The 26,705-nt window shown below is 46.7% G+C and overlaps 2 protein-coding genes across 2 annotated transcripts; both read left to right on the top strand.

Moving 5' to 3' along the window:
- The first annotated feature begins 216 nt into the window (after positions 1-216).
- On the top strand, positions 217-15,091 carry LOC149355977 (uncharacterized). Its single transcript, XM_089576231.1, has 4 exons — positions 217-392; positions 11,283-11,386; positions 11,635-11,720; positions 14,472-15,091. The coding sequence occupies exons 1-4, from the start codon at positions 217-219 to the stop codon at positions 14,778-14,780; spliced, it is 675 nt and encodes a 224-aa protein (XP_089432357.1). The 3' UTR covers positions 14,781-15,091.
- A 9,999-nt stretch (positions 15,092-25,090) lies between these two features.
- Positions 25,091-25,873, top strand: LOC149355976 (uncharacterized; the record flags this gene model as incomplete). The annotated part of the gene is made up of 1 exon (XM_089577722.1): positions 25,091-25,873. A coding segment is annotated over exon 1 (783 nt), but the record flags the coding sequence as incomplete, so codon positions are not given.
- Between the last annotated feature and the right edge of the window lie 832 nt (positions 25,874-26,705).

Below are 26,705 nucleotides of genomic sequence, written 5' to 3'. Positions count from 1 at the left end.
CCACATAAATTCTGTGGTTCTGACAAAACAGTTACACACAATGTGCATATAATCAACAACAAATGATGAAGGGAAGCTGAAAAATGCCATTAAAAAATAAATACTAGGGCCTTACACGCCTTTGTAAGGCTCACCCCTCTTCTGTGCCTCTTCGGCCTGCTTTCCGAAGCGTTCTTTACTTCTTAATTTTGCAGCAGGCTTCTGCATTTGGTACACATGAGTGTGACCTCGACGTTTATCAATAACCTCTCCATACTGCTCACACCAAGCCCACCCATGAGCCCCATTGAATTAGTGCATATTCATCACCATGCAGCGGGCTACAGTGTCCACACTACACGGCCCAGGGTAGACACGACATACCTTGTCCACTCCAGCCGGAGTCGTCCAAGGTATGCCCTCTGAACAAAGCGTATTCACTGTTCGCACAAACGGCCCAAGAAAGCTGTTGATATTTGTTTTTTTTACTTCCAAACCAAAGACCAAAAATTAGCAATTTCTGAACCCTTAATTTATATGGCAGCTCATTTATATGGAGCACTAATGGCCACACACAGTGTCCTGACGATTCAAACAATGGCTCGCCATCAGTATTCCAAGTAACTGACACATCATCATCAGTTATTGGCAAATTGCTGTACGCAGCACTTTGTGTGATGTCGCCCACATCATACCGAGGACCTGTGCGGTTCTGTGCAGGCTTGCCGCTCAAGAGCAGCTCTCTGATTTGCGACTCAATGTCCACAGTAATGAAGAATGATCCTGACGCCAGAAGGTCGGCACACTTGTATGCTGAAGAACATTTGTGGCATTTCACATTTTCTGCTGCGCACGGAAGTACGGCCAGGTACTCAGCGCAATTGCTGCAATAGAGATGTGTCATGCGCTTGCACTCTGAGAGAGAGGTGAAATGTTTGAAAAATGATACTTTGATCTAGGAAAGATTGCACTTTCTGGCATGTGTGCATCAAGAACTTCGAGGAGGCTATCTGTAGCTTCTTTTGATGCATGATGTCTCAATATGTGGGCCATCACCATCACTAGGCTTTGGCCCTTTGATAGCTTCGCTCGAAGGTAGAGTGGCTATTCCTGAAAAAAGTTAGGATAACATGTGAAAACTAAATATCCTTCAGTTACATGGTGAATTGCAGCAGTAATTTGAACATGCTTGACGTTACAAAGTACAGCAGTGCCAAAGCATCTAACATTTCAACAATAACCTCACCTTAGAACCAAGGTGATTAAAAAGATCCAATATCGTCAAATTTTGTCTCACAGGCAAATTTACCGACGTGTAATAGTAAGTCACAGGCACATATTACTTTTGAGCGTAGTCACTGCACTTTTTCAAACATTTGTTCCATCAATGTCCCAGGGCATTGACACCGGCATCGAAGAATTCTGCATGCAGCCTCTAAAGCCATTCTTTGGTGGCTTGCTGAATTCTGGACTGCCTGCGAAATGTCAACGACACTGGTGCTATTTTTTCTATTTATGTATGAAATTTTAGCAGATTCAGTATCACATATGTAATTTGTTCTGCTGCTTTCAGAACAGAAATCAATTCTAGGTCAGCTGTACAGGTTATATGAGTAGCGACAATTAACGCTACTGTTAATGTTTTTTTCCAAGGCCATCCTTTTTTAGTTTATATGCTTTCCCAGCTTTCTTTATCCCACTTGTTGGCCTCTTTCAGGTGTTGTAAATCATTTTCGGGTGCTTCAACGAACATTATCATAATGTAAATATAAGTTTCCTTGCAAAGCTATACAGGGTGTCCAGCCTAGCTTTAGCCAAGGGTTAAAAAATAAGATATTTGAGCTAGGCCAGGGAAACCACTTACATACAGCTGCCAACCGGCTTGCACATCATAGGAAATTTTTTGTTTTGCAATTAATTAATTAGCAATTAAGATAATTTTTCTGAATGCGTAATACTGACTTTAGACAGAAGATGTGAACAGCAAAGTTGGAGAGCACCTTCAGAAACCCTCATTCCATTTATTTGCGATAAAGAAAGCCTCTCGTGTATCTTTTTTCCGAGCTACAAAGAAAGCCCACGAAATACAAAAAAAATCACGTGACTAGCGCATTCGCGCGCCGCGATTGTGCTGCTCTCAACCTCGGCTTGAGTGAACGAAATCACCTGCTGGCAAAGCGCGACGACCTCATTGCTTCGGCAGGCCGATATGTCGACGGTGGTTGCGGCGACGCGATCGAGCCAGTCTGCAAGTTGCACAGTGACGCTTGCAGACTGTCTCGCGTCGTCGCAACTGGCTCGCGTCGTCGCGATAAAGCACTCCACATTTTCAGATTGCACTACGGCAAACCAAAAAGTTATTCCTAAAGAGGATGTTAAAACGTGCGTTTATTTCTTCATCAGAAACTTATTATTGCAGGCACACGATTCAAGAGTAAAAACTATAACAATTGTGCGTGTTTTTACTGATGCGGGCAACCCCATTCGAACGCCCCGCCAAGTCATCTCCATGGCGACCAAACAATGCGTACTAGCTAAGCCTAGCAGCTTTGTAAACATAAAAGCAGTCTGAAAATATGGGTTGTTTTATCGCTAAAATTTTGTGGTACAGGCAAGTTCAGACAAAGCGAAAGCTTGTGCCCCTTTAGTTTGCCGTGAACATGGTTCACAGCGTAGTGGCAGCGACGAATCGATGGTGAAGCGAGAGGCGCCGCTTCGATGGGTGCCGCCATGTTGCCTGAACGTAGCGCGTGTTCGGGTGCACGCTATTTCGGATAGCGTGCGCCACTAACGCTAACCCAAGACGCAAGGCGGGCCTTGCGTTCTGCGCATGCGCACTTCGACGGTCCAAACTTCTGGGGGGGACCCCAAAGCTTGGGGGCTTGCTCCGATTTTCTATCGCACACAGTCACCACGGCGCCAAAGGAGACAGAACGCGTGCATCCTGTCGCGGTTTACTGCACACACATATCAAACGCGCTTCCGATGCGTAAAATTGGTAAGTTTGTTGGTTGGCTGGCCAAAAATAATGATGGCGCATGCCCACTATATACGGGGAAGTGGCCAAGACAAAGGCGGTGAATTGCTAGTACAATTCTCGAAGACGGCACATTTAAAATGCGTCATTTTATAAATTTCCACTCCATACTTCAACGTGACATTCCAACATGAGACACATGATGACCTGCAGGCTTCACGAAAAAGCGAAAACTGGACGCAAGGGTTACTTCTGGAATTCAAGTGCAACAAAGACAGCCCATGAGCTACTTACAATTGAACTACCGCGAGGCTTACTTACTATTTCGTTCCTTGCTTCAGAAGCGTCCTCATTCTCTGGGTTGCAGCCGTCATCGTCGCTCGATGAGGAGCTGTCCGAGTTGTCAACCAGGCTTTCTTCTGCAGTGCGCAAGTGCTCATTGTCCGAGGTCACGGCCAAGTCGTCACTATCACTAGGTTCTTCTGCTGTCACGGAAGCAGACAACAAACTTCTATCATCACTTCTGCTGGACAGTGGAGCCAACGGCGACGCACTGTCGCTGTCTGATTCGTTGGAACTGCTTCTTATTTTACAAGCAGTACGCTCGGCTCTATCATCCCGAAGTTTATGCCTGTGTCTCGTACAAGTTGGCACCTCACATGCGGCATCAAAAAGATACTGCTTATACTTTTTCCTCTTCGGCATTTCTACACGTAGTACCTATAAAAATAAACGGCTGATTCGCAAGGACGCACTGTGGTTACAGAGAGCACAGCAAAGCGCTAACCACATTCAAGTGGAAGAAGTCCAATTAGTAGAGGGGACGGCTGTCACTCGAGTCGAGTAGAGTCACTCGATAAACTTGTATGGTGGTTGTCACCGCCACACGTACGACCGCGGCCGCAAGAGGCAGCGCATTTGTTTCTACCGGCATTCCTACCGCAATCGGCCACTTCCAGGCTTTTGCATTTAGTCACCTAGCAGTTAGCATTTAGTAGATGTTTGCACTGGGCACTATTAAAAAAAATTGTTGCTGCAAACGGAGGCTTCCGCGTCGTCTGCTCGCCGCACACGCCTCGCCGTCGCCTCGCTGTACCGAAGCGCTGTTTTATTTTCGTTTCGTTTACACACGCTCGGCGCATAGTGGGTATGATAGAACGTCTCATGATGCATTATTCCGCTGTGTAAGTGCAATGAGCAAGTCCAGCAAGCCTGAGAAATGTCGCGAAGTTCCCGTAAGCCACTGCTGCATTCTTACGGCCATGCAGTCGAATTCAACTCCCTGGAAAAAACAAAAACAAAAAACGGCGAGTTTGCCTGCTACGTGAGCTCGTGTAGTGCTTTCATGCCTATTTAACGCATTAGGTTGCACAGCGCAAAACTTGAGTGCTTTCAATTCATACATTTCCGTTATATCAGCAGTGTGTCTCACCCCTTCCTCGTTAATGCCCACTGTGCAAGAATGCAATGCCAAGCAGCTGCTAGAAGCTGCAACAGTAGCAATCGAATGTAGCCTCAATACAGAGGAATGCAAGCCGAGATTAAATAAGATGTACTTTTAAAAACAGAGTTGTTCGAGCAGGCAAGGCGCAAACTTCATCGCGGTGCAAGAGTGATGTGGTGCTGTATCGAAACTAAACGTGATCGAGTCCGAGCCGAAGAAGCGTGGGTTGTGCCGTGGCCAGCGCCTACTGTTCTGTTCAACGCTTATTTATTCTTGACTAAAACTCAGAAATTGAAACAAAATACTAAAAATGCAAATAAAGTAAATTGTTTGAAATGAAATGTAGAAGTTGCGGTGTTCGTCTTACGATGAATCGCAAGTACGTATCATTGCCAAAGCCTGTTAGCACGTGTTTACGGTTCGAGCGGGAAGCGTGTCGTTCGTGTGATTATTCCGCTCCGCTTTGTTTGTCGTCGTCGCGCCTTGTCGGACATCCTGATCAAATGGACGACAGAAGAGACATGGGATGTGTATCCTGTACGCGCCATTGCGGACGTCAATGTCGGCTTCCGCCTCATGAGCGAAGAAAATGCGATTGAGAAGCTGCGTGGCCCGCATGCCAGCGTAAAGTGGAAAGACGGGGAACCACCAGCTACACCAAAGCTGCTCGATTTAGGTAAGCGCAAGCGTTGGCAACCGTTATTGCTGGCACTGCGAATGCCCTGGATTTATTTCTTCTGGTAAAATGACGCAAGCAAGGTGAAAATGGTGGAGCGACGACGTTCGCGGGTCGTGAAGAGTGCAGGCGCCTCGACCAGCCATGGCAGTGCAGATGAAGAGCCGCCTTCAAAAAAACCGAAGGTAAATCTACCCATTTATGTCGACGCTTAGTAGTAACCCTTTCTGCTTTGATTTATTCAGAAATGAAAATTGGGTCACTGACCAAGTCGGAAGATGAAAAATGACGTTTCGGGTCCCATACGGGGCCCTTGTTCACAATAAGGCTGTCACAGAAGAAGGGATGGTTATATACGCTTCAGAATCTTCTGCAATCTTTTCACGTAAATATGATGTAGCGTGCCCTGATTCTTGTTTAGCGTGTTGGCCGTTGTCTGGATGATTAGGGATTCTAGATGCAGTCTTGCAGGTAGGTTTCTTTCCGTCGCCAAGATTTCCACCTCATCCCAGCCTATCTCGTGGCCAGTGGACAGCACGTGTTCTGCAACTGCATTTTTTGCTGCGCGCTTGTTTCTGACGTCGCCCTGGTGCTCCTTCATGCGCCGCTGGAAGTTCCCGGTTTCCCCAATGTAGACGGAGGGGCAGTCGCTGCAAGGTATCCGATAAACAACGCCAGGGAACTTGGCACGTGGTAGCGGGTCCTTCACGTTGACCACATCGGCTCGCAGCTTGCTGGTTGGCACGTGTGCAATGTGCACTCCGTGTTTACGGAAAATCCTAGAAAGGGCCTCGCTGATCTGACGCACGTAGGGAATCGCAGCACGTTTTATCTTTTTTGTCAGCTGTTGTGCTCCTCGTGTGTAGGTGGCTTTCTTGGTGAATTTGCTGGTAAAATTTCTTGGGTAGCCGTTTCGCTCAAGATCGTGCTGTATAAGCTTCATCTCGTTGCCAAGGCTGACCGGGTCGGAACAGATGTTTTTAGCACGGTTGACAAGTGACGCGACCACTGAACGCTTGTGAGCCGTAGGATGAGCGGAATCAAAATCCAGGTATCTCCCCGTGTGCGCTGCTTTTCGGAAGACGCAGAAGGCTAACCGATGCGCATCACGTTTGACGAGCACATCCAAGAACGGGATCATGCCGTTCGCTTCCTCTTCCAAAGTGAAATTTATGGATGGCTCTACGGCATTCAGGTGTTCAATGAATCTGAATATGCTGCTTGTTTAAAATGCAGAAGCAGTCATCAACATACCTCAGAAACACCTTTGGACGATGTGTGAACGAGTTCAGGGCTTTCTGTTCAATAGACTCCATTGTCAGGTTGGCAGCCGTGACTGAAATTGACGCTCCCATTGCGGTTCAGAAGATCTGCTTGTACACTGTGCCGTTGTAAGTAAAATACGTATTGGCTAAGCAGAAATGAAGCAATTCGCTGATCTCGCTGACGTTCAACGGCGTGCGATCGGGAAATGAGGGGTCGCTTTTTAGGAGCTCCTTGCAGGTTTCCACAGCAAGATCGACCGGGACACTTGTGAACAGGGAACATACATCAAAGGACACGAGCACATCGCTTTCTTCAAGGACGATATCCTTCACTTTTCCATTTCATATCCTTCACGCTACATCATATTTACGTGAAAAGATTGCAGAAGATTCTGAAGCGTGTATAACCATCCCTTCTTCTGTGACAGCCTTATTGTGAACAAGGGCCCTGTATGGGACCCGAAACGTCATTTTTCATCTTCCGACTTGGTCAGTGTCCCAATTTTCATTTGTGAATAAATCATGCTTCGCCCTGTCCAGATGGTGTTCCGTCGAACCTTGGACTACCTTTCTGCTTTCTTTTTCTGCGTTGCAAGGTGCCACATTATTGTCAGCACATCGTAATCATTGCTGTGATCTATTGTCTATTGCTCCAGATTGTAACGCATAAAGGTTGTTAGCTGGAAGATAGAATTAAGAGCTTTAGAATTCTTTGCCGTTGCTAGTGATTTTGTGCCTGCTTTTATTTTTCAAACGCGCACGTTTTCATGTAAACAGTACCTATTTTTATGATAGCTTATGGTTGAGTGAAAAGCCTCAAGGCGGCGAAATTTTATTTTCTTACAAGAGGTTAGGGAGAATGGTTTACATGTCTTCGTTAACTGTTTATAAAAAGATACCGGCCTCGTATTAGCATGCAGTCTTAAATTTGTGAATACTGAAATTGTTAATAAGGAATAAAAGGTATATTTCCTGCTGTGAAATTATTAATTTTTATTTTTAAAATATTGAGATATTTAACAAGGGAAACTCTTTATTTAGCAAATGTGTTTGTTTTCAAGAAACATAATATAGTAAGAAGAGAATTTCTTTACTTTAGTGGAGTAACACATGTCAACATTGTCTGGAAGTCCCCTAATGTAGGTTGTGCCTTAGGTCACTTCATGTGAGGTATGTGCATGCTGTAAGCTACAGATGCATTGCAATCAATAAACTGTACACAGCTGTGTTATCACGTTAGTGATGTGAAACAAGAAGCGTGAAAAGGTTGTGTGCAAGCAGGTATACTACTTGATTACTAGACATTGCCATCCATGACACGTGAAACAATATGTGGCCCTTCATCACCCTGTTTTTATGTCTTGTAATTATGTAATGAAACATACAGGCATGCAAATCTTGTGTTGCTTTCATTTTGACCAGGAATCGCAGCAATCACACTAGCCAAACTTGCCTTGGGGGAGAAGCTCCAAGTGCTATTTGTGGTAATGTGGTTTTAAAATTTATAGCTTATACGGTTTCATGTCTCTAAGCGACTCAAGCTACAAGGGACGTTATAGTGCAGGACTCCGCATAATTTTGACCACTTGGGGCTCTTTGCACTGACATCGCACCGTGCACTGACATCGCACAGCACACTGGCCTCTACCATTTCTCCTCTATTGAAATGTGATCGCCACGGCCGGGATCGAACCCGTGCCTTTCGGGTCAGCAGCGAAGCACCATAACCAGTGAGCCACGACGGCGGCCGGTTTTAAAATTTTCTGCAAGTCAGGAGTAATGAAAAATAGACATCTAATTTTAGTTGCTTGTTTTGTTCTTCAAAAATGAATACATTACACACTAGGATGTACCTTTCACCATGTGGCATACTTTTGCTACCTCTGAGTAATTTATCATTGAACTTCCTGATGCTGTTTCGGTTTCATCAGCCGGTTTCATCAGTGTTATAGGTTATTTGAGGCAAGAAAAAACTGCAGTATAATTGTTGATTCTAAGTTCTGTTTCAACGTGTAGGCCAGCCTGCTTCAAGAGCTTACATAGCTTGCACCGACGTCACATCCGGTGGCCGTCGGTTGCCAGTCGGCCATGCTGCCGAAACACCGCCAGACCGCCTCTAGCTTACCGCTGCCTATGTTAGCTCGCATCGTGTTGGTTATCGTCCATCCGTAGATTCAGTATGGTTTTTTGTGCCACCCTTGGCTGCTTCAACCGTAGCGACAGCTCCAGGGGAAACAAGAAGCCGATTAACACGAACTTCATCTGCATTCGTAAGATAATCATAGGCATGCAAGTGCGAGCTCTCCATGACTCAGTACGAATCTGAGCGAGCTGTGGCTGGCTCGCATTAAGCGCGATGATTTGGAACCCGTCAACCCAAATTTACTTGTGTGCGGAGCGCACTTTGTGACAGGTAAGATGCTTGTGTCGTCAACTAAATGTTTGCGAAAACGTGGGAAGCAATGACTACACTCTTGAAGTGAATGTTGCTGTTTTGATTGACTCCACCCGATTTGTCTGACAACACAAACCCAGACTGGGTCCCGCGTCGCTGCATCCTAGCTACAGCACAAGACAAGCCGGTTCGGATCGCCACGACCGCAGCGAGCAATGGAAAGCGCCGTGCCGAGGCCGAGCGTTTCGTCTCGTAGGCGCATCGCAGACAGGCTTCTCACCCACTTACTGCAGAAATCGTTGTGTGCATCCATTGATTCGAAGACTTTCATTTCTTCCAACTTCACAAAGCTGGAAAGAGTACACGATATCCCCCTGGGTCACTTCAGGGAACACATCAACGCCCATCGTCGCGTCGACTCCCGGTCGCAGCGCAAATCGTAGCAAATTTTCACTTTGTCTGCGTAGCGTACGCGCGCCGATCGAATAAGTTCAGACCAGTAGCCTGCACTAAATGGTTCACTCCTCTGTTGGGTAGACATCGCGCCCGAAAGATAAGAAAATAATCCAAAACGTCCGCAGAGTGGTCAGTCATCGCAGGATGGACGGGCGGAGACGGCTGAATGGTTCGGCAGCATGGCCGCAAGCGCTTGATGGGGGCGGAAGTTACGTCACGTGCAAGCTATGTATAAGAAGCGACATATCAGCGGTAACATTTCAGTTTTTCCATCCTAAACACTCCCTGAGCGTTACAGCCATTGATGAAACCGAAGCAGCATCAAGAAGTAATTCAATATTATTTTATTTAGTGGTCATAGGCAAACACCACGTGGTGAATTATGCATGCTAATGTGAAAAGCATCATTTGAAAGAAGAAAACACGCAGCTGAAATAAGGTGCCTGTGGTCCTTTAACAGTGTTGCCAAAGCTGACTCCAGCCTCTATGAAGTATGTGGTTTGGTGGGCACTGTCTAAGGCTGCTTGGCCGCCACGGTGGCTCATTGGTTACGGCGCTCGGCTGCTGATCCGAAAGACCTGGGTTTGATGCGGGCCATGGCGGCCAAATTTTGATGGAGGCAAGTTTCTAGAGACCTCTTTACTATGCGATGTCAATGCATGTTAACCCCAGCTGGTTGAAATTTCCGGAGCCCTTCACTACGGTGTCCCTCATATCCCGAATCTCTTTGGGACGCTAAACCCCCATAAACCAATAAGGCTGTTCAAAATAGGCTGTAAATAAGCTAGGTGACAAAACTTTCCAGCAAAATCAGTTTTTATTGCGTAAGCAATACTGCGCCAGGTTTCGAGCCGTCGCGTAGCTCCCGGCGTGGCCCTTGAACAGCGTTGCTTCAGCCGCGTTCCGCCAGATGGCAGCGTCGTCGGCGCGCCGCGCTGCACCTGAATGGTGCAAAGGCACCATACAGGAAAACAACTACCAGGATATCCACTGTAGTATTGCGAACTCGCTCGTAGGCGCCTCTTCCACCATGTACACCGCAATAAAAGCGATCGCTATTCCGAAAGCTTCGATAAAGCAGTACAGGTGGGCATGAGGCAGTAAACAATAAAAAATTCATTTGTGCATGCGGTCTACTGCACGCCAAAGGGCGAGCGTTGGGAGTGTCTGCCCCCGGCCGAGGTGCCATCACCGTCAGCGCCTGCGATTAGTCAAAAGGAGCGCTAGCATAGGAGGAGGAGGGAGGAGATGCCGTTACTTTTAGTTCATTGAGGCGCTTTATGCATGTTTACTTTTCACAGCCTCTTTGAAAAACCTTAGCTGTCCCATGGCTTCATCACGCAGCACACTATTCATGCAATCACACAGTATTGGCACAGTACCGACTCTCTCTCTCTCTCTCTCTCTCTCTATATATATATATATATATATATATATATATATATATATATATATATATATAGGGAAAGCGAAGTATACGCTTCGTTAACGGAAACATATTTATTCGACTCGACGTTTCGATCGGAAGACCTATCTTCAAGCTTTGCTTTCGCTTCATTTTGTTTTTTAGGTTTCCGTAATAAATAGTTTAATTCGCAGATAATACAGCCGCAAAATAAGCACGCAGAAATAAAAATACGCACGAACTATTTGCTTCTACGGACTACTACGTATTACTCCGCCGATGGCAGAGCGGCAAGCCGCCACGGGACAGGGTGAAAGGCACTCCACGCGTTGGTCGACTCCGCCCACCGTACGGGGGAGAATTAAAAAAAAAGCGGGAGCCGGACGTTAATTCGATTTAATTAGGAAAATCGGCCACATAGGACAATAAATCGAGGTTTCTAAGAATGCTCGGAACGTGCAGATTGAGTTCCCGCGGCAAAAAGACGAGTTCAGGTTCCTCTTCACTGCACCTTTAACTTGTACGGTCCCCCTATTCTGAAGCACCCTGGTGACTCGGGAGTTCAGCTGGTGGTGTAAACATGACAAGACAGAAAATAAAAACTGCATTGCAGTGGATGCTAGCTGCCACTACTACCAACAGTGGCAACTCAACTGGTGCTTGATGGTGGGCTGTCTCTCTTTAGGATGGAACAGAATGCTCCTGCGATGCTCACAAAAAAAGTGGAGCAGTTGGAGCAGCAGGTTAAAGTGCTGCAAGAACACCTGCAGGTTGCTGAGAACAACTACGGTAAGTTGCTCTTTGAACAAAAAGACACTTTCGCTTGTTGCATTAGTGCACAAAGGAGGCACTGTATCCAGTGCATGTTAAAGCACTTATTGGCAAGTACTGTCATGTGAGCTCAGGACAAACACAGCTAAGCTTTGCTCCTGATTTTGTGATATAATAATTTTCTCTCCAGTTATAAAAGTTGATAGCTGACTTGTTTGTTTGTGCTTGCTGTGTGTCTTTAAATGTTTGTTTCCTTATGTGTTCAGATTCCTTCGAGATGGCGAAGGGTCTTCGGAAGATCACTCGCCGCCTGGAGTCTTCGCCAGCTGCCGCTACCGCTGAAGCCGAGATGGTAAATGTTTTTTTTCTTTTGGTGCTCATGGTGCCATAAATATAGCTCTGACCTAAGACTGACTTCTAGGCTAAAAACCAAATAAATAAATGAGTAGTATTTTGAGATCTGCAACACCCATTCTGTTGCAGTACGTGAGGCCACTGCTTTGCAGCTGCACAAAATCCTTTGGTATAACTCAGTATAGTGACAAAGAAAACTACAGCAAGCAGCTTCAAGTACTACATTATTGTGCCTCACTCACAGCAATTATGTGAAATATAAAAGTGCTGACACAGCAGTGCTGGCAAGTGATTAACCAGAGCTACAAAACCTAGAAAATAGTGTGTTGCTCTTCATTCAGTTCAATGATAATATTATTACAAGCTGGTGTTTATTTACATTCTCTGTGCTAGCTTGAGCTCTTGTATTCAGCCACATGCCACTCTCAAAAGGGAGCAAATCTTTGCCTATGGATAGAGTCATGCCCTGTTCATAGAACTACCATTAATGTGGGTGATAAGAGTTATAGACAGTTTTTCAGGCTCCAAAATTTTTTTAATGCATTTACGCTTTCTTTCTGTGCAAACTAGCTGTCCGGACAATGGACAGGGCGAACTTACACGGAGCCGGGCTACATTGGTGTCCATGTATGTCTCTTGTGTTAATTTGGACAACGATAAGAACATAACTTTGACCTTCCCTTTATTTTGAAAGCTCTAATGCATTGTGAAAGTGTAAATGCCTGAGTAAAGGCACAATTTTCGGTTTTCCATATTTTCCGAGGTGCCCAGTCAGCATCTTTTCCCTCTGTCATATCGCATGAAGTGATGTGAATATAACTCTCTCAGGAACTTGTGCTCTGCTGCTTTACACAGTTGTCAGACCACCTAGTACACATATGTACTACTAGCGATTCATGGTATATGAACAGTCATAGCAGGAGATGTGTCATCGCACAGTGCGACGCCATAATTTGTCTAATGGACCTCTAGATGCTTCAGACTGCACTGCATTATTTAAAAGGGAAATGGCTACCAGAATAATGCATTTGGAGTTGGAGTTCCCAATATTGTCTAATTTCAACTTCACTGCCCACCACTATGCACAGAAGCAGACCTTAAAGGTGCAGTGAAGAGGAGTCTGAACTCGTCTTTTTGCCGCGGGAACTCGATCTACACGTTTCGAGCATTCTTAGAAACTTCGATTTATTGCCCTGTGTGGCCGATTTCCCTAATTAAATGGGATTAACGTCCGGCTCCCGCTTTATTTCTTTAATTCTCCCTGTGTGGTGGGCGGAGTCGACCAACGCATGGAGTGCCTTTCAGCCAGCTCCGTGGAGGCTTGCCGCTCTGCCATCGGCTGAGTAATACGTATTAATCCGTAGTAGAAAATAGTCCGCTCAAATTTTATTTATGTGGGCTTATTTTGCGGCTATATTAACTACGAATGAAACTATTTATTCATGGAAACCTAAAAAACAAAATAAAGCGAAAGAAAGCCTCCACGGAGCTGGCTGAAAGGCACTCCATGCGTTGGTCGACTCAAAAAGGCGGGAGCCGGACGTTAATCCGATTTAATTAGGGAAATTGGCCACACAGTGCAATAAGTCGAAGTTTCTAAGAATGCTCGGAACGTGTAGGTAGAGTTCCCGCGGCAAAAAGACAAGTTCAGATTCCTCTTCACTGCACCTTTAATTGGGTTTCTTTTCAGATTTTTTTCTTCCCAAGGCATTATTACGCATGACTTGCTTTACAAACAATTTGTCTCAGGAACCAATATGTCCATATTAACGAGGTATGGCTGTATTGCCTTGTCTGATATACTGTCATGCCCTTTTAATATGGATGAATCGAAATCTGGGCACTCTTTATGAGGACCAATCTCTTCTAACATATTTGCGCCTCGTTAATATGGAACTGCTTTCTGGATAATGAGCACGACGAAAAATCAGAGCCGATTGGGTCCCATCTATGCACGCTGTATCAGTATGCACAATGACCAAAACAAAAGCTAGCTTGACTACAAAACCGAATGGTTCCTTCCAGTCCAGTGTTGCGTGCACAGAGCACCAGCAGAAGCCTGTTAATGCAGTGTTAAGGTGTGCAAGCTTGGAAAGGTTTGTACAGCAGTTGACTGACTGATCGCGTACACAGACATTTTGGGATGACAAACTGTGTTGTTCAGCCTACCCTTCCTTCGCATTTTTTTTTTTTTTGCAATGGGAACTGCACAAAAAAATTCTGTTTTGTCGCACACACAGTCAGCCTTCTGGAGAGGTGGCTAAAATATGAGTTTGAGAGCATTTTCTATAGCTAAAAATTTTATGACGCAGTGTTCCGGCCGGGCAAGTGAATATCTTTTCTTGTCAAAACTTTCATTCTCAAAGGCACAGGACAAAGTTATCTAAGAATAAGCTTAGGGGCGTCATTTTTTAAAGCTGAAGAGCAGTGCCTCCACTAAACATCGAGCATAATGCGAAATAATATACTAATTTTTAAGGCACAGTAGTTGTTTTATGGATTTGCTGTGAGAGATGGGACTGTCAGCCATCTTAACAGCAGGCACATTCTCATGAGATTGCATTTTAAAAGTATACTTATGTACAAATAAAAACTACTTGTTGGCTGTGCAGCTGTTCATCTTTAATTTTCTCTTCCGCCGCTTTTAAAAGTCGCAGCTTACACACTATTTGTCTCATGGCTATCATATAGGTTGGAAGGAACCATAAGGTCATCCCAGATTTCTTATCTCGATTTCTTTATTGTGCAGGTGAACATCGGCAGTAGGGTGATGGTGGAAAAGGCCACCTTACAAAGGATCCACTCACATTGCCGTGGTGCCCCGACGAAGTTTGCAAGGGTACTAATGCGTGTTTTGTTCACAAAAAAAGAAATGGCAGGAAAATCACTCTATGCAAAGGGATGCAATGTAAATAAGAGCGCCCCACCCAAAGAGGCACTGGACCCAGTGTGTGTTGATGCCCTCATTTGTAAGTACTGCCCTGAGAGCTCGGCACAAAGCCAGCGTCGATTTGTTCCTGATTTGGTTACATGCAGCCGAATTAGGATCGCATGGTAGAGCTTTTTAAGTGTTTTCAGTGCTTTCCAGCAAGTTTAAATTGAAAGAGCTGTGGAACGCATTAAGCTGGTTGGACACTGTGGGGTACAGTCATGCTCAGTATGACTTGGAACGCTTGAGCGTGTTGCCGCAATGCTTCCTGGATTCACAGTGAGGTCAGCATGCAGCACGCTTGAATCCTGCTGCTTGAAGACGCATGATTCTTCTATTGTGATAATCAGCGCCTGCCCCCGCATCATCTTAATACTTTTCTTGTTCCTTTCGGGCACGGGGCAAGACCATTTAGGAGGTGAAACTCCCGTCAGCGCGAGCGAGCGCGGGTGACAAGATAAGGTCACAATTGTATGCGCCGACGGGGCCGTATGCAGTAGCGGCGCCATGCGGCGCGTCGTAGAAGCCGCAGCGAAAAAAAAAATGCAGCGCTCGGGCAGGCGGCTCCGGTGGCGCGCGCTCAAAGCAGACGACACAGCACACGACACGGGTGTTTGCTTCAGCGGGCACGCCGTAACGTTGTATTTGTGCGCCCTTAAGTCAAACAGCAACAGTTCTTGTCGGTGTCTGTTCGAGGGCCGTAATAATAACAGCGCTGCTACGCGCAGTACGGCCTCTTTGGGAATTTACTAGACTAAGATGGGACGCAGGTGTTGTGTTCAGGATTGCAAAAGAGTGTTGCAGGGAGAAGGTGAGCATCTTCAAGTTGTATATTATTACCTGTGCGCCTTTTCTTACGGTAAAAGAGCCCAATGCGTGTGCAGTACGCTCAAAAGGCACAAGTGGTGGGCTATATAAAGCGCTTTGCACCCTTTCCGTTGCAATCTCTTATTATACCGACCAAGTTGTAGCCGCTTGTTGCCTTCTCGGCTGCCGTGTAGTCAAACGCTGCGCCGTACGACGCCGGCGTTCTCCTCCAGCAGATGGAACTCAGCGTGGTCACATACCCGACGAACGTGCTTGCCTTCGACGAATGCCCAGCAGCATACTCATCCACACAGTCATCGCGTGGGTGTCAAACAATAGCCTTGCGTACAACCAGAAGCTACAGATCATCTTATAGCGGTCATAGAAAAGAACGCGTTTTATTGTTTACTGTGCTCAAATGGTTGAAGCGTAGCAAAAGTTGCTCTTCGGGTTACCAGCGGTAAAGAAGCGCGCGGAGAGTCAGGCGCGCGCGCGCGGCCGAACGGGAGCAACACGCTCGACCGGTTGCCAAGGCAACCGGTGATTTCTTTCCAGGCCGCCAGGCGCCGCCAGTATGATAGTGACTCCGCGGGCTTGTGACGTTATCTGGTCGCCGCAAACAGCAGAGTTTCCGCTCCTAAAGGTTTCTTGCGCCGTGCTTTCGGGCAACCCCAGCATCGTCTAAATACTTTGTGTTCCTTTCGGGCAGTGCTGGGCATAGAAGCATTGCGGCAACACGCTCTCACATTGCAAGTCATACTGAGTGTGACAGTACATATAAAATGTTTTAGGAATGTTTGCAATCACAGCAAGAAACGAACACAAAGAAAAGGAACAGATTTTATTGGACAGAATTCCCAAGCATGATAAACGTATCACTTTTTTTAAGTAGTCACTGAGACGCAAAGAATGCATCCAGGAATTCATCGGAGCCCTTGGCAAACACAAAGAACAAGAGCAGGAAAGCGGAGGAAGGTAACCAGCTATCCGACATCAAAAAGCAGATGGACTGGAGCGCCATGACGCAACAGGTAACATGAATGTGATGCAAGTTGTATTGGAAGATGTGTCAGTAAGGTCGTAGCAAAAGCACAGCACAAGTAAAAGTGGCTTTACTGACACATCTTTCAGTCCTCCCTGTTTCAAATACTGTCCCATTACTGACTGTGCATCTGGATGTGATTTGCCAAGGGTTTCAATGGGCTCCTTAGTGTATTTATTTTGCTTGTGTCGGTGACTACTTGAAAAGAAAGAAGTGAAATGTTTATCATGTGCTTCGTGTTGTGGATCTCATTTTTTCTTAGTTTAGTTTAGTTTTAGGGGTTTAACGTCCCAAAGCGACTGAGGCTATGAGAGACGCCGTAGTGAAGGGCTCCGGAAATTTCGACCACCAGGGGTTCTTTAACGTGCACTGACATCGCACAGTACACGGGCCTCTAGAATTTCTCCTCCAAAGAAATTCCAGCCGCCGCGGCCGGGATCGAACCCGCGTCTTTCGGGTCAGCAGCCGAGCACCATAGCCACTGAGCCACCGCGGCGGCTCATTTTTTCTCTTCTAGTGATGGATCGGCTTGCCCAATCCACTTTTCAGCTTAAACGTATCAACTAGGCAGCAGTTTTTAAGCATGAAATGCTTTTAGCTCCCGTTGTCGGAAGTGTGGTGACGTCACACCGAGACCGAGAGCCAACATCCGGGCACTGAGTTCCACTCATCCGGGCACTGAAACGAGAGCATCCGGGCACCGTACGAGATTTAACGAGACTCTAAGAGAGAGGGCCGCGCTTCCGCGCCGTCCCCAAGGATGGCGCTGCGGTACCACACTGACGCATGTAAAAGACCGGCCGCTGGGCCTTCAGCTCAAGAAGGTTCCCCCTTTGGCAGGCAGATGTATACACGCTCGCGGAGAATGCGGTCGCGCTGCAGATACATTCTTGTCAGGCCTGCGTCTCGTCGTGTCCGCGTACGCTTCTGCATTGTCCTGCATTTCATTGCCGCCACCGTCACAGCTGCTTAAGCCGAGCAATGGAGCCTGATGAAAGGAGAGATAGGAAGCGTCTTGCGGAAAGCGATCGCTTTGCGAGTGCAACGCCATGATTATGCGGCCGCTCCCGAAAGCTACAAGGCCGCCACGGTTCGCGGCTGCCTACCTAAGCCCGCACTATTGCAGGCGATCGCTTCGACGCAACAAGAAGAGTGTGGTGTGGTGTGTTCAAGATTTCAAGATTTTGGCTAGTACCATCTACAACCAATGTGTTATGCCCGTAAACTTACTCTATTCTCGGTTACGGGAGAGGCAGAGATTTTTTTTTTCTACCATCTTTGCACAACAAGTGATCGAATGAGTTAGGAAAAATCACGTTCTATTGATGAGATATCCGTATAAAGGTGCTTTTATAGCTTCATAATGCGTGTGCCCTTGTGCGTTTATGCATCAAGCGTTCTGGCAAATGCGGTCCGAAAATTTCTAAAAATAGGGTGGTCGAAGTAGAAAGGCAATTTTTTCGGGAATGTTGTCAGCAACAAATGAAGTTAGTTATCTTGGAAGCAATGCTAATTAGGTGGGTAGTTAAACTGAATAATTACCTTTTTAATTAACACACCGGTGGTTAGAGCAAGAGATGTGAAGCTTCAAGAAATTATGCACCTTTCAATTGTGCCTTCACCATCACAATATTACTGAATGTTGAATATGGTGCATGCAGGTCATGGTCATAGTTCTGCATCGTCGCCAGTATATAACCATCATTTCATTTTAATTTTTTCTATTTCAGCATACGTCTGCGGCAAATTCGATACTACTCTGGTCCAGCTGAAGAACACGCTGTCGTCTATGATTTCGTGTGAATTAAAGTAAGAAACCAGATTTCTTGTTTGTCAAGTGTCGGTGGCTAGTGTCATTTCCTTTCTGGGTAGGCACTTTGCCACTGTGTTATTTTAATACATTAAGTGCATCACACATGATGTGGAAACGCATAATAAACCATTGCTATGCACCAAAAATGACACAGAAATGGAACTTAGTGCATATTCATCACAAATCAATCAGAATCACAACTAAACAATGAGCATCACATCTTAATCAGAAAATCAGTTGCCAGCTTTCATCACGAAAGACGCAGAAATGTATCATGAACTCAAAGTAAATGCATCACAAATACGTCAGAATCTTAACAGGAGAAAAGGCATCACGTCTTAATCAGAAAATCGGTGTCCAATTTTCCTCCCCAATACATCACAAACACAAAAGTAATCAGAAACTCGTGATGAGCGTGATGTCTAATGTCACTAACTTTTAATCAGCAACTCATCACTCATTTTTGTAAGGGTGAGGAGTGTTTCTATTGTACGTGAGAGGGTACGTGCTCTACGTACGCGTTCGTTAGATTCGTTCACAATGAAGGAACTCCGGTAAAAATTAGCAACTGGTTTAATTGGCCGAACGGTAAAACAAGAAAACTTTACAGAGAGATTGGAAGCACGACTTTTCCGTTGAGCGTCTCACAAAGCACTGTCCCTTCGATGCCGAGCCGAGTCCTCCTTTCTCCCTCTTCCGCCGCCGCTCCCGCCTCTCCGACCTTGGACAGTAGTACAGTTCCCAGAAAACGGCGACGGGCAACCGCGCTGCCCAACCTCAAAGCCCGCCGCCCGGTTCACTGGACGGTCGCGGGGGAACGGCCGCGGGATCCCCTTTCGGGCGCCTGCCGCTTGGTCTCCTCGCGCGCACACATATACACACGCGCGCACACATATGCACAAGGGTCCTTGGCCGGGGAAATCGCGTGTCGAATGGCGCCGCATCTTGTCGCCCCTTTTCGTCTCCGACAAGGAGTGCTAGACAAGCTTTGTCTACGTTACGTTCCTGAGCAGGTTGAGAGCCCGAATTATTCGCAAACTCTCACAGAACAGATCATCATCCGCCAATGCATGCAGTCTTTATTGAAAGAAAAAGACGAAGAGAACGATCCAAAGCATTGCAGACAAAATTCGACAGACTACCCAGGGTGGTCTTTGTTGACGCGGCCGAATATAAGGATAGGTGGCACATCACTGTGGTTGTCGTAGACCAGGCGCACAAAATTTTAGCAGCTAGGTGCTTCTTTCCAATCAAAGGTGGTAAAATTTTACGGACTCAAAAAATGCATTTCGAAATTACGCCATGGGTACAATTTCGCTGCCCGCATACCAAAGTTTAATACAACGACACGCGGCTAAAGCGGCTACGATTGTTTAGGCTCCGAGGCACATTTCCTTGCCTGGTAATAACAGCGAATTACACTGCCGGTCGTGGTTTGACGGACCGAGTGCATGGCGGGGAAGATGGTGATAAACATAAGCATACAATCACAAGGAATTATTACACTAGAGCCTACAAACAACTGAATCTCCGGGAGCACACAAAACTCTCCCCAAGGACAGGAAAGTGACCTTTGCACACACGTCACTTGTAAGATATACCCGACACCCCACGCAGCTCTTTGGAATACTTGTGCAGAGACAACTTACATCTAACGATATGTAGAGACTATCCAATCTACAACTACTCTCGAGCATTTTGAGGCTATGCTTCTCCCTTCGGCACGGTCTCTTTGGTGTGCATGGTATGCAATTGTAAGCTGAACGTGGGCTCTGGGCAACGCGTAGTGGCTGACTCCGTTCCGATTTCGAACATCTACGGTTCTTCACGGTGCTAGACCATCGCACTTCACACGGCCGGTGTCAGATTTGGCATCCACGGAAATGCGGTCTCCGCTGCAAGGATTCAATTGTACGAATTTGGCTTAGGAGCTACGTGCCATAAGCCCAGAGCCACTGGTTTCCAGGCGTATACCCATAGGCGTATCCACTGAACTCTTGACACCGTTGTTCCAAGAACCTTTTACAGTGCACTCAGAACTTCTGCTAGATCACATTCATTGCACTTGCTTTCGAATTTCTCCAAAGACCTCAGATCAGGGATAACCATGAAAAAGTACCTTCAATATCACAGAATTGGCGTTTCTGTGCTGGGAACAGCAAAACATAAAGAAACATAAAGAAGCTGGCCGTGTAGACCAAGAACGTAGCACCAATGATTCTGGAGAAGCCAGCTAAGGTGAGTTAGAGCTTGGTGCGTCCGCGATCCCACTGCTCACCAGGCTGGACATGGTCTTCAATGCAGCTTAGCCGCACACGCGCATACGTGCCCGCAAAAAAATTCAGGGGGACTTTGGCTGTCTAAAGTGCGTAGAGGCGAAAGCGTTTTCCGCACCACTTTGACTGCCTCTGGGGCACTGGTGATTTCACCACTGGATGACGTCACACCTTATTACTGACTAATTACTAATTAATGACGCTTATGCTTCGCCTTTAGGAGTGGAACGCGCCAGCGTGATGCAACGCTGCCAGGGAGTCCATGGAACGGCATCGGCCGGTCGGCGCGATGCTTGCACGTTGAAAACACCTTTGAACGCAACGCATTTTTGAGGAAAGGAAATGGCACAGTGATTCTCTGTCATCTCGGTGGACACCCGAACAGCACCGTAGAGGAAGGGAGGAAGTGGGGTGAAAGAAGAAAGAGAAAGAGGGACCGTAATGAAGAAAATGAAAATTGTATTTGAGGAAAGGAAATGACGCAGTAACTGTCTCACATACTCGGTGGACACCCGTCATAGATGACGTCACCTTTTGGCAGCTGCTCTCGTAGAGAACTCACCCCAGGCGCTGGATGTAACGCCGGACGGACGGGAGAATGAGCCATTAAAGACTGCCGCCTTAATAACGGGGTTGCAGGGCGATGAAGAGAAGGAACTCATTCCATACTGGCATGCGATGTGGCATGTGCTGTGTTCATCATCATCATCATTTATTTTCCCTCAAGGACCCCTAGGCGGGGCATTACATAAGGGGGAGCAAAAAACGAAATAAAAAACAATAGAAACATTTGGAATATAACAGTGAAGAAGGCAAGATAATTGTTAAAAGAGCATTAAAAAATGAAAGAGGGAACAATCACAGGTACACTGTGGCCATCAAGCTAAATCAAGAGGAGGAAAACGGGAACATTGATTTGCAGGCAAGGGTTCAACAATGTAACGCTTGCAGGCGGGGTACTCAGAAGTGTCGGGCATTACACTGTAAGTGCGCTAAGGATAAAAATAAGGTAAAAGCAGGGTTTTGAATTTATTTGGATCGCGCTCAGTTACAACTGTCTCAGGTAGCTCATTCCACTGTTTAATGGCGGATGGCAGGAAGGATTTTTGAAAGGCATTGGTGGAACCATGTAAACGCTGTAGGCTCAGACTGTTAAAAAGACGACTAGACGTTCTGTTGGGAGGGAGTAGAAGTGTGCAGTGCAATTGAGAAAAACTGTAGTTTAACTTGTGGATAAGGCAGAGGTGGAAAATTGTACGGCGAAAAGATAGCGGCGGTATGTCAAGCGATGATTTTATGCCAGAAAGACTGGTCCTGCGATCATAACATGAAATAATAAATCGGGCTGCACGACTTTGTACTGATTCTAATGCTTCAATTAGGTATGACTGGTGCGGATTCCAAATGGGTGAGGCATATTCTAGTTTAGTATGAATGAATGTTTCATAAGCGAGTTTGCGGATGAATGGAGGGGACACGGCTAGGTACCTTCTCAGTCTGTTGTATTCTAGTTTAGTACGAATGAATGTTTCATAAGCGAGTTTGCGGATGAATGGAGGGCACACGGCTAGGTACCTTCTCAGTCTTTTGTATTCTAGTTTAGTACGAATGAATGTTTCACAAGCGAGTTTGCGGATGAATGGAGGGGACACGGCTAGGTACCTTCTCAGTCTGTTGAGCTGTTTCGAACTTTCATCTACTATGTTTAAGATGTGCTCGGACCATGAAAGTTTGCTAGTGATTGTTATTCGGTAGGACTCGACTTGTGTTAGGGGGATTGACCTTAAAGAATATTGGTAATTTAAGCTATTGCGTTTACGTGATACTGTCATGTACTTGCATTTTGAAACGTTTAATGTCATCAGCCACCGAGTGCACCAGTTGCTTATTTCGGGGAACCGCACAATTAAAGGTGCAGTGAAGAGGAATCTGAAGTCGTCTTTTTGCCGCGGGAACTCAATCTACACGTTCCGAGCATTTTTAGAAACCTCGATTTATTGCCCTGTGTAGCGGATTTCTTTAATTAAATCGAATTAACGTCGGGCTCCCGCCTTTTCTTTAATTCTCCCCGTACGGTGGGCGGAGTCGACCAACGCGTGGAGTGCCTTTCACCCAGACCCGTGGCGGCTTGCCGCTCTGCCATCGGTGGAGTAATACGTAGCAGTCCGTAGAAGCAAATAGTCCGCGCGTATTTTTATTTTTGCGGGCTTATTTTGCGGCTATATTATCTGCGAATGAAACTGTTTATTCACGGCAACCTAAAAAACAAAATAAAGCGAAAGCAAAGCCTCCACGGAGCTGGCTGAAAGGCACTCCACGCGTTGGTCGACTGCGCCCATCGTAAGGGGAGAATTCAAAAAATAAAGGCGGCAGCCGCACGTTAATTAGATTTAATTAGGGAAATCGGCTGCACAGGGCAATAAGTCAAAGTTTTAAGAATGCTCGGATCGTGTAGATCGAGTTTCCGCGGCAAAAAGACGAGTTCAGATTCCTCTTCAGTGCACCTTTAACTCATTTAATACATTATGTAGATCAGAAATAAATGAAATGGACGAAGTGGGCACGCGATAACACACGCAAAAAATAGTCACGATACCTGAGAGTGACACGTGCACACACAATTTCTAAAGATGAAGCAATATCTAAAACACAAGATCTCAAACCATCACGTACGGAGATCAGTACCCCGCCACCAGGATGCAAAACACAGTTACAACGAAAAAATTTCTAAGCACTTTCACCTTCGAAGATTTCATGATCTGCAATATAGCTCGAGAGCCATGTTTCGGTTGTGTACCTGCACATACCTTGATGCTGGTACAGGCTTTGCGACTGATTCGGTACTGCCTCTGGCGAGTGTCTGTGCAGTCGATGGTGGTTGCGCGCCCGCAGCATGTACACGCTGGTTGCAAGGAAGTGCTCATAGTTCGGAGGTCCATACCAGTACGACCTTGGATGAGGTGGTGGCATGTATTATGAGGATCCTGACGCACACGGGGATACGACGCCCTTGGGCCTGCTTCGACATGCTGCTTGCGTGTATGTGATGGCGTATGTGGTGGTAGTCGTGGGGCTGAAGATGACGGCAAGCCCTTTGGCGCTGCTTCGTACGCTTGGAAGGAAGGGGGGGTTGGGATGGATGCTTGCTGCCACAACCGTACCTAGCGCTTGGGCTATTGCGATGCGGGTGGTGGCTTTGCTGTGAGGGGAGTCAACTACGTAGCTTTACGGGCCTGTGGCTATCTGTTGTGTGTGCGAGCGACCCAGTGCGTTGGCTCGCCCCTTTCTTCGTCCAGTGTGGTAGTGGGAGTGCATATTTCTCGGAATAGGTGCGATATGTGGGTGGTCGTGGCTAGCTGGTGACAGTGCGGTCTGGGTGCTGTAGTGGTCAGTAGAGAGTGGATAGGGCAGGCGCTGCTGCAAGTCACATGCGGTGGTGTAGAAAGTCAAGCGCTTAATATTGCTTGCAAGGTGGGCCCGTACTAATTCTCTAGTAATTTGGCATCCCAAGGCGAGGAGCTTCTCGGTAGACGTGTATGAATTAAGGCCGATTAATCGCTCATAGGCTTTCAGCATCAGAATATTGACAGAATGTCTAGGCTTGAGTTGATATGGGGAGGAATATGTTGTACGCCTGATGACTAGCACCTGAACAAGCCGGAGGCTGTCAGCATCCGTGGATTCCTGATTTCTTTTGGAGAGCTTTGTAATACTGCGGAGGATCTCCGCTGTGGCATGATTAAGGAAGTGCAAGATGTGGGTAGCGCGCCCTTCTTTCTGTATGCGGAGGCATAGAGTACTTAGGCGTGGTACCATTGGGATAAGCGCTTTATCTATAGCGTCTCAGGTGCGCACTTTGTGATCCAAGTCAGTTTTTTTCACAATATCCGTACCGGGAGCTGCAGTGTTAGAATCCTGTTGCATTTGAAGCTTTTGCTGCGCTTCATCGAGGTGCAGCTCCGCAACTTCATGTTGTCGGTGCTAGCGCTTGACTTTGCGACGACTAACGTCAGCGGATGTTGACTTCATAGTACTGCTCCGGGTTACTCACCTCCACGTGGCTGCGAGCGCCTGAGGGACGGCGTGCTCACGAGCCACGCGATAACTGATGCGCACGTCATAAAATCAAGCGACATCTGACGGCGCTAAACAACCCTTCCACAAAGAGAGAGCGCCGTAAAGTAAACCAAACCCCGTACCAACGTTTTTAGATTAGGTCAGTTGGAAAACTCCCCGTCGGAGGCGGCCCTAACGCGTATCCTAGCCGAGCAGTGGCGCTGGCGTCGCGTTGAGATTGGCGTGGAAAGAGGCCGTCGCCCGCTGCAGCCGTGCCAGCCGATTTCGGTGCCTTGTTTGCTGTGCATTTTTTCGGTGTCGATCGCTGGTGCGCGCTCAAAACAGTTACTTCACTCGCACTGTGTCTTTCTGTGTTTCTTTCTAGGAATGTGACATGATGATCGTGTGCCGTTGTGTTGTAGTCCAAGCTTGACGCGTTATCAACATGCCGACGTGCAGCGCGCCGGGCTGCCGAAGTGGATATGCTTCGGAAGAAAAAACGTGCGGTCTGCGCCACTTCTTCAAACCTCCGAATGACCCCGAAGTGCTCAGGGCGTGGGCAGCTGCCATTCCGCGAAAAGCCTTCAAGGTGACAGCAAAGACGTACATTTGCGATGTACATTTTGAGCCGGAGGACCTGATCACTTGCTACGAGCACACCGTTAACGGTAGCACTGTTCGAATTCCACGAGGACGGTGGACTCTTAAGCCAGGTGCGGTGCCACGAATGTTTCCAAATATTCCTGTGCACCTCTCAAAGCCAAAGGCATCGAAGCCGGGAAGGAAACCCCCGAAACGAAGAGATACAGTGAATCACGATGTTCCCTTGTCGGAAAGTAATAATGCGTGCTACGTAAACTGCGAAAATGTCGTTCCCGATGAAACTGGGACCCCTTCCGAAGCAGAACTGGAGTCAGATGAAACAACTTGGATTCCTGCATTCCAAGGGCGCTCAAAGTTTGAGTCCTGGAATGTGGAGCTCGTGACGGAGGAAGTAATTTTCTTAAAAATTGCTGCAAGCAACGGTATTGTTACTATTGACAGGGCTGTAGTTGTGAAGAAAGACTTCACTGTTGCTGTGAGCTCAAGGGGAAAGCTTGTTCCTCCGTGTGTATATACCGAGTGCGGTTCGGGAAATCAACTGCAGCTCTCGAGCTTGAAAAAAGTGTCGTCCTTTCTGAACTATGTTGACAACTTAAATGTGTGCATGGGTTGCCATTGTAGTTTATTTCCGTCAATTGCAGTGGCAGATCAATTGTGCCGCTCTTTCATTCGTGGGTGCAACCAATCGCCAGCTTTGCAACAAAAAGTGCTGCTCCTGGGGGAGTCCTGGCAAGGATAGTTTTAGAAGCCATCATACAGCTTCATAAACAAAAGGCCACAGTAGTAGCAGTTATCAGTGATGGAGCAAGCACAAACAAGGCCATGTGGTCAACATTCGGCATCACAGGCAACTTTCATGCACCCAAGCACAAAACTGAGCACCCATGCGATCCCGACAAGTGGCTGTACTTCCTTTGTGATGTGCCTCATATCATTAAATGTGTGAGGAACCATCTCCTTCGCCACAAATACGGCATGGTGAGTATAAACTGTTCTTAGGTTAGCTTGAACTAAGGTTTTCCTGCACACCTAAGGTAGTTGCTTCTACTCTCAAATAATATTTTCTATATATTTTTACTTACAGATTGGTGAACACAAGGTCAACTTCGATCATTACCGTGTACTGCAGGAAGTCGAGAGCAAACAGCAGCTTCGTGTGGTACCGAAACTGACAAAGGAGCATGTGAACCCTGACAATTTGAGGAAAATGAATGTGAGACTGGCTGTGCAGGTTGGTGCATACAAATATTGTTTGCAGTTGGTCCAAATTCTTCCATGCATGTGCTTAACCTGTCGGAACTTCGTACTCTACAGCTTTTCAGCCGTAGCACTGTAATCGGGTGCAATCGGCCTAAAAGTGTACAAAAGACTTCAACAGCCCGGTCAGGAAAATTGTGATGGAACAGCTCAGTTCACATCATTGGTGAACAATCTCTTTGATGCCCTAAATGTGAAGC

The sequence above is a fragment of the Amblyomma mixtum genome, chromosome 3 (genome assembly GCF_055824585.1).
Source record: "Amblyomma mixtum isolate Tamu chromosome 3, ASM5582458v1, whole genome shotgun sequence".
Classification (NCBI taxonomy): Eukaryota; Metazoa; Arthropoda; class Arachnida; order Ixodida; family Ixodidae; genus Amblyomma; species Amblyomma mixtum.
Note: the sequence above shows the minus strand (reverse complement) of the source record. Positions and strands in the feature narration are given on the sequence as shown.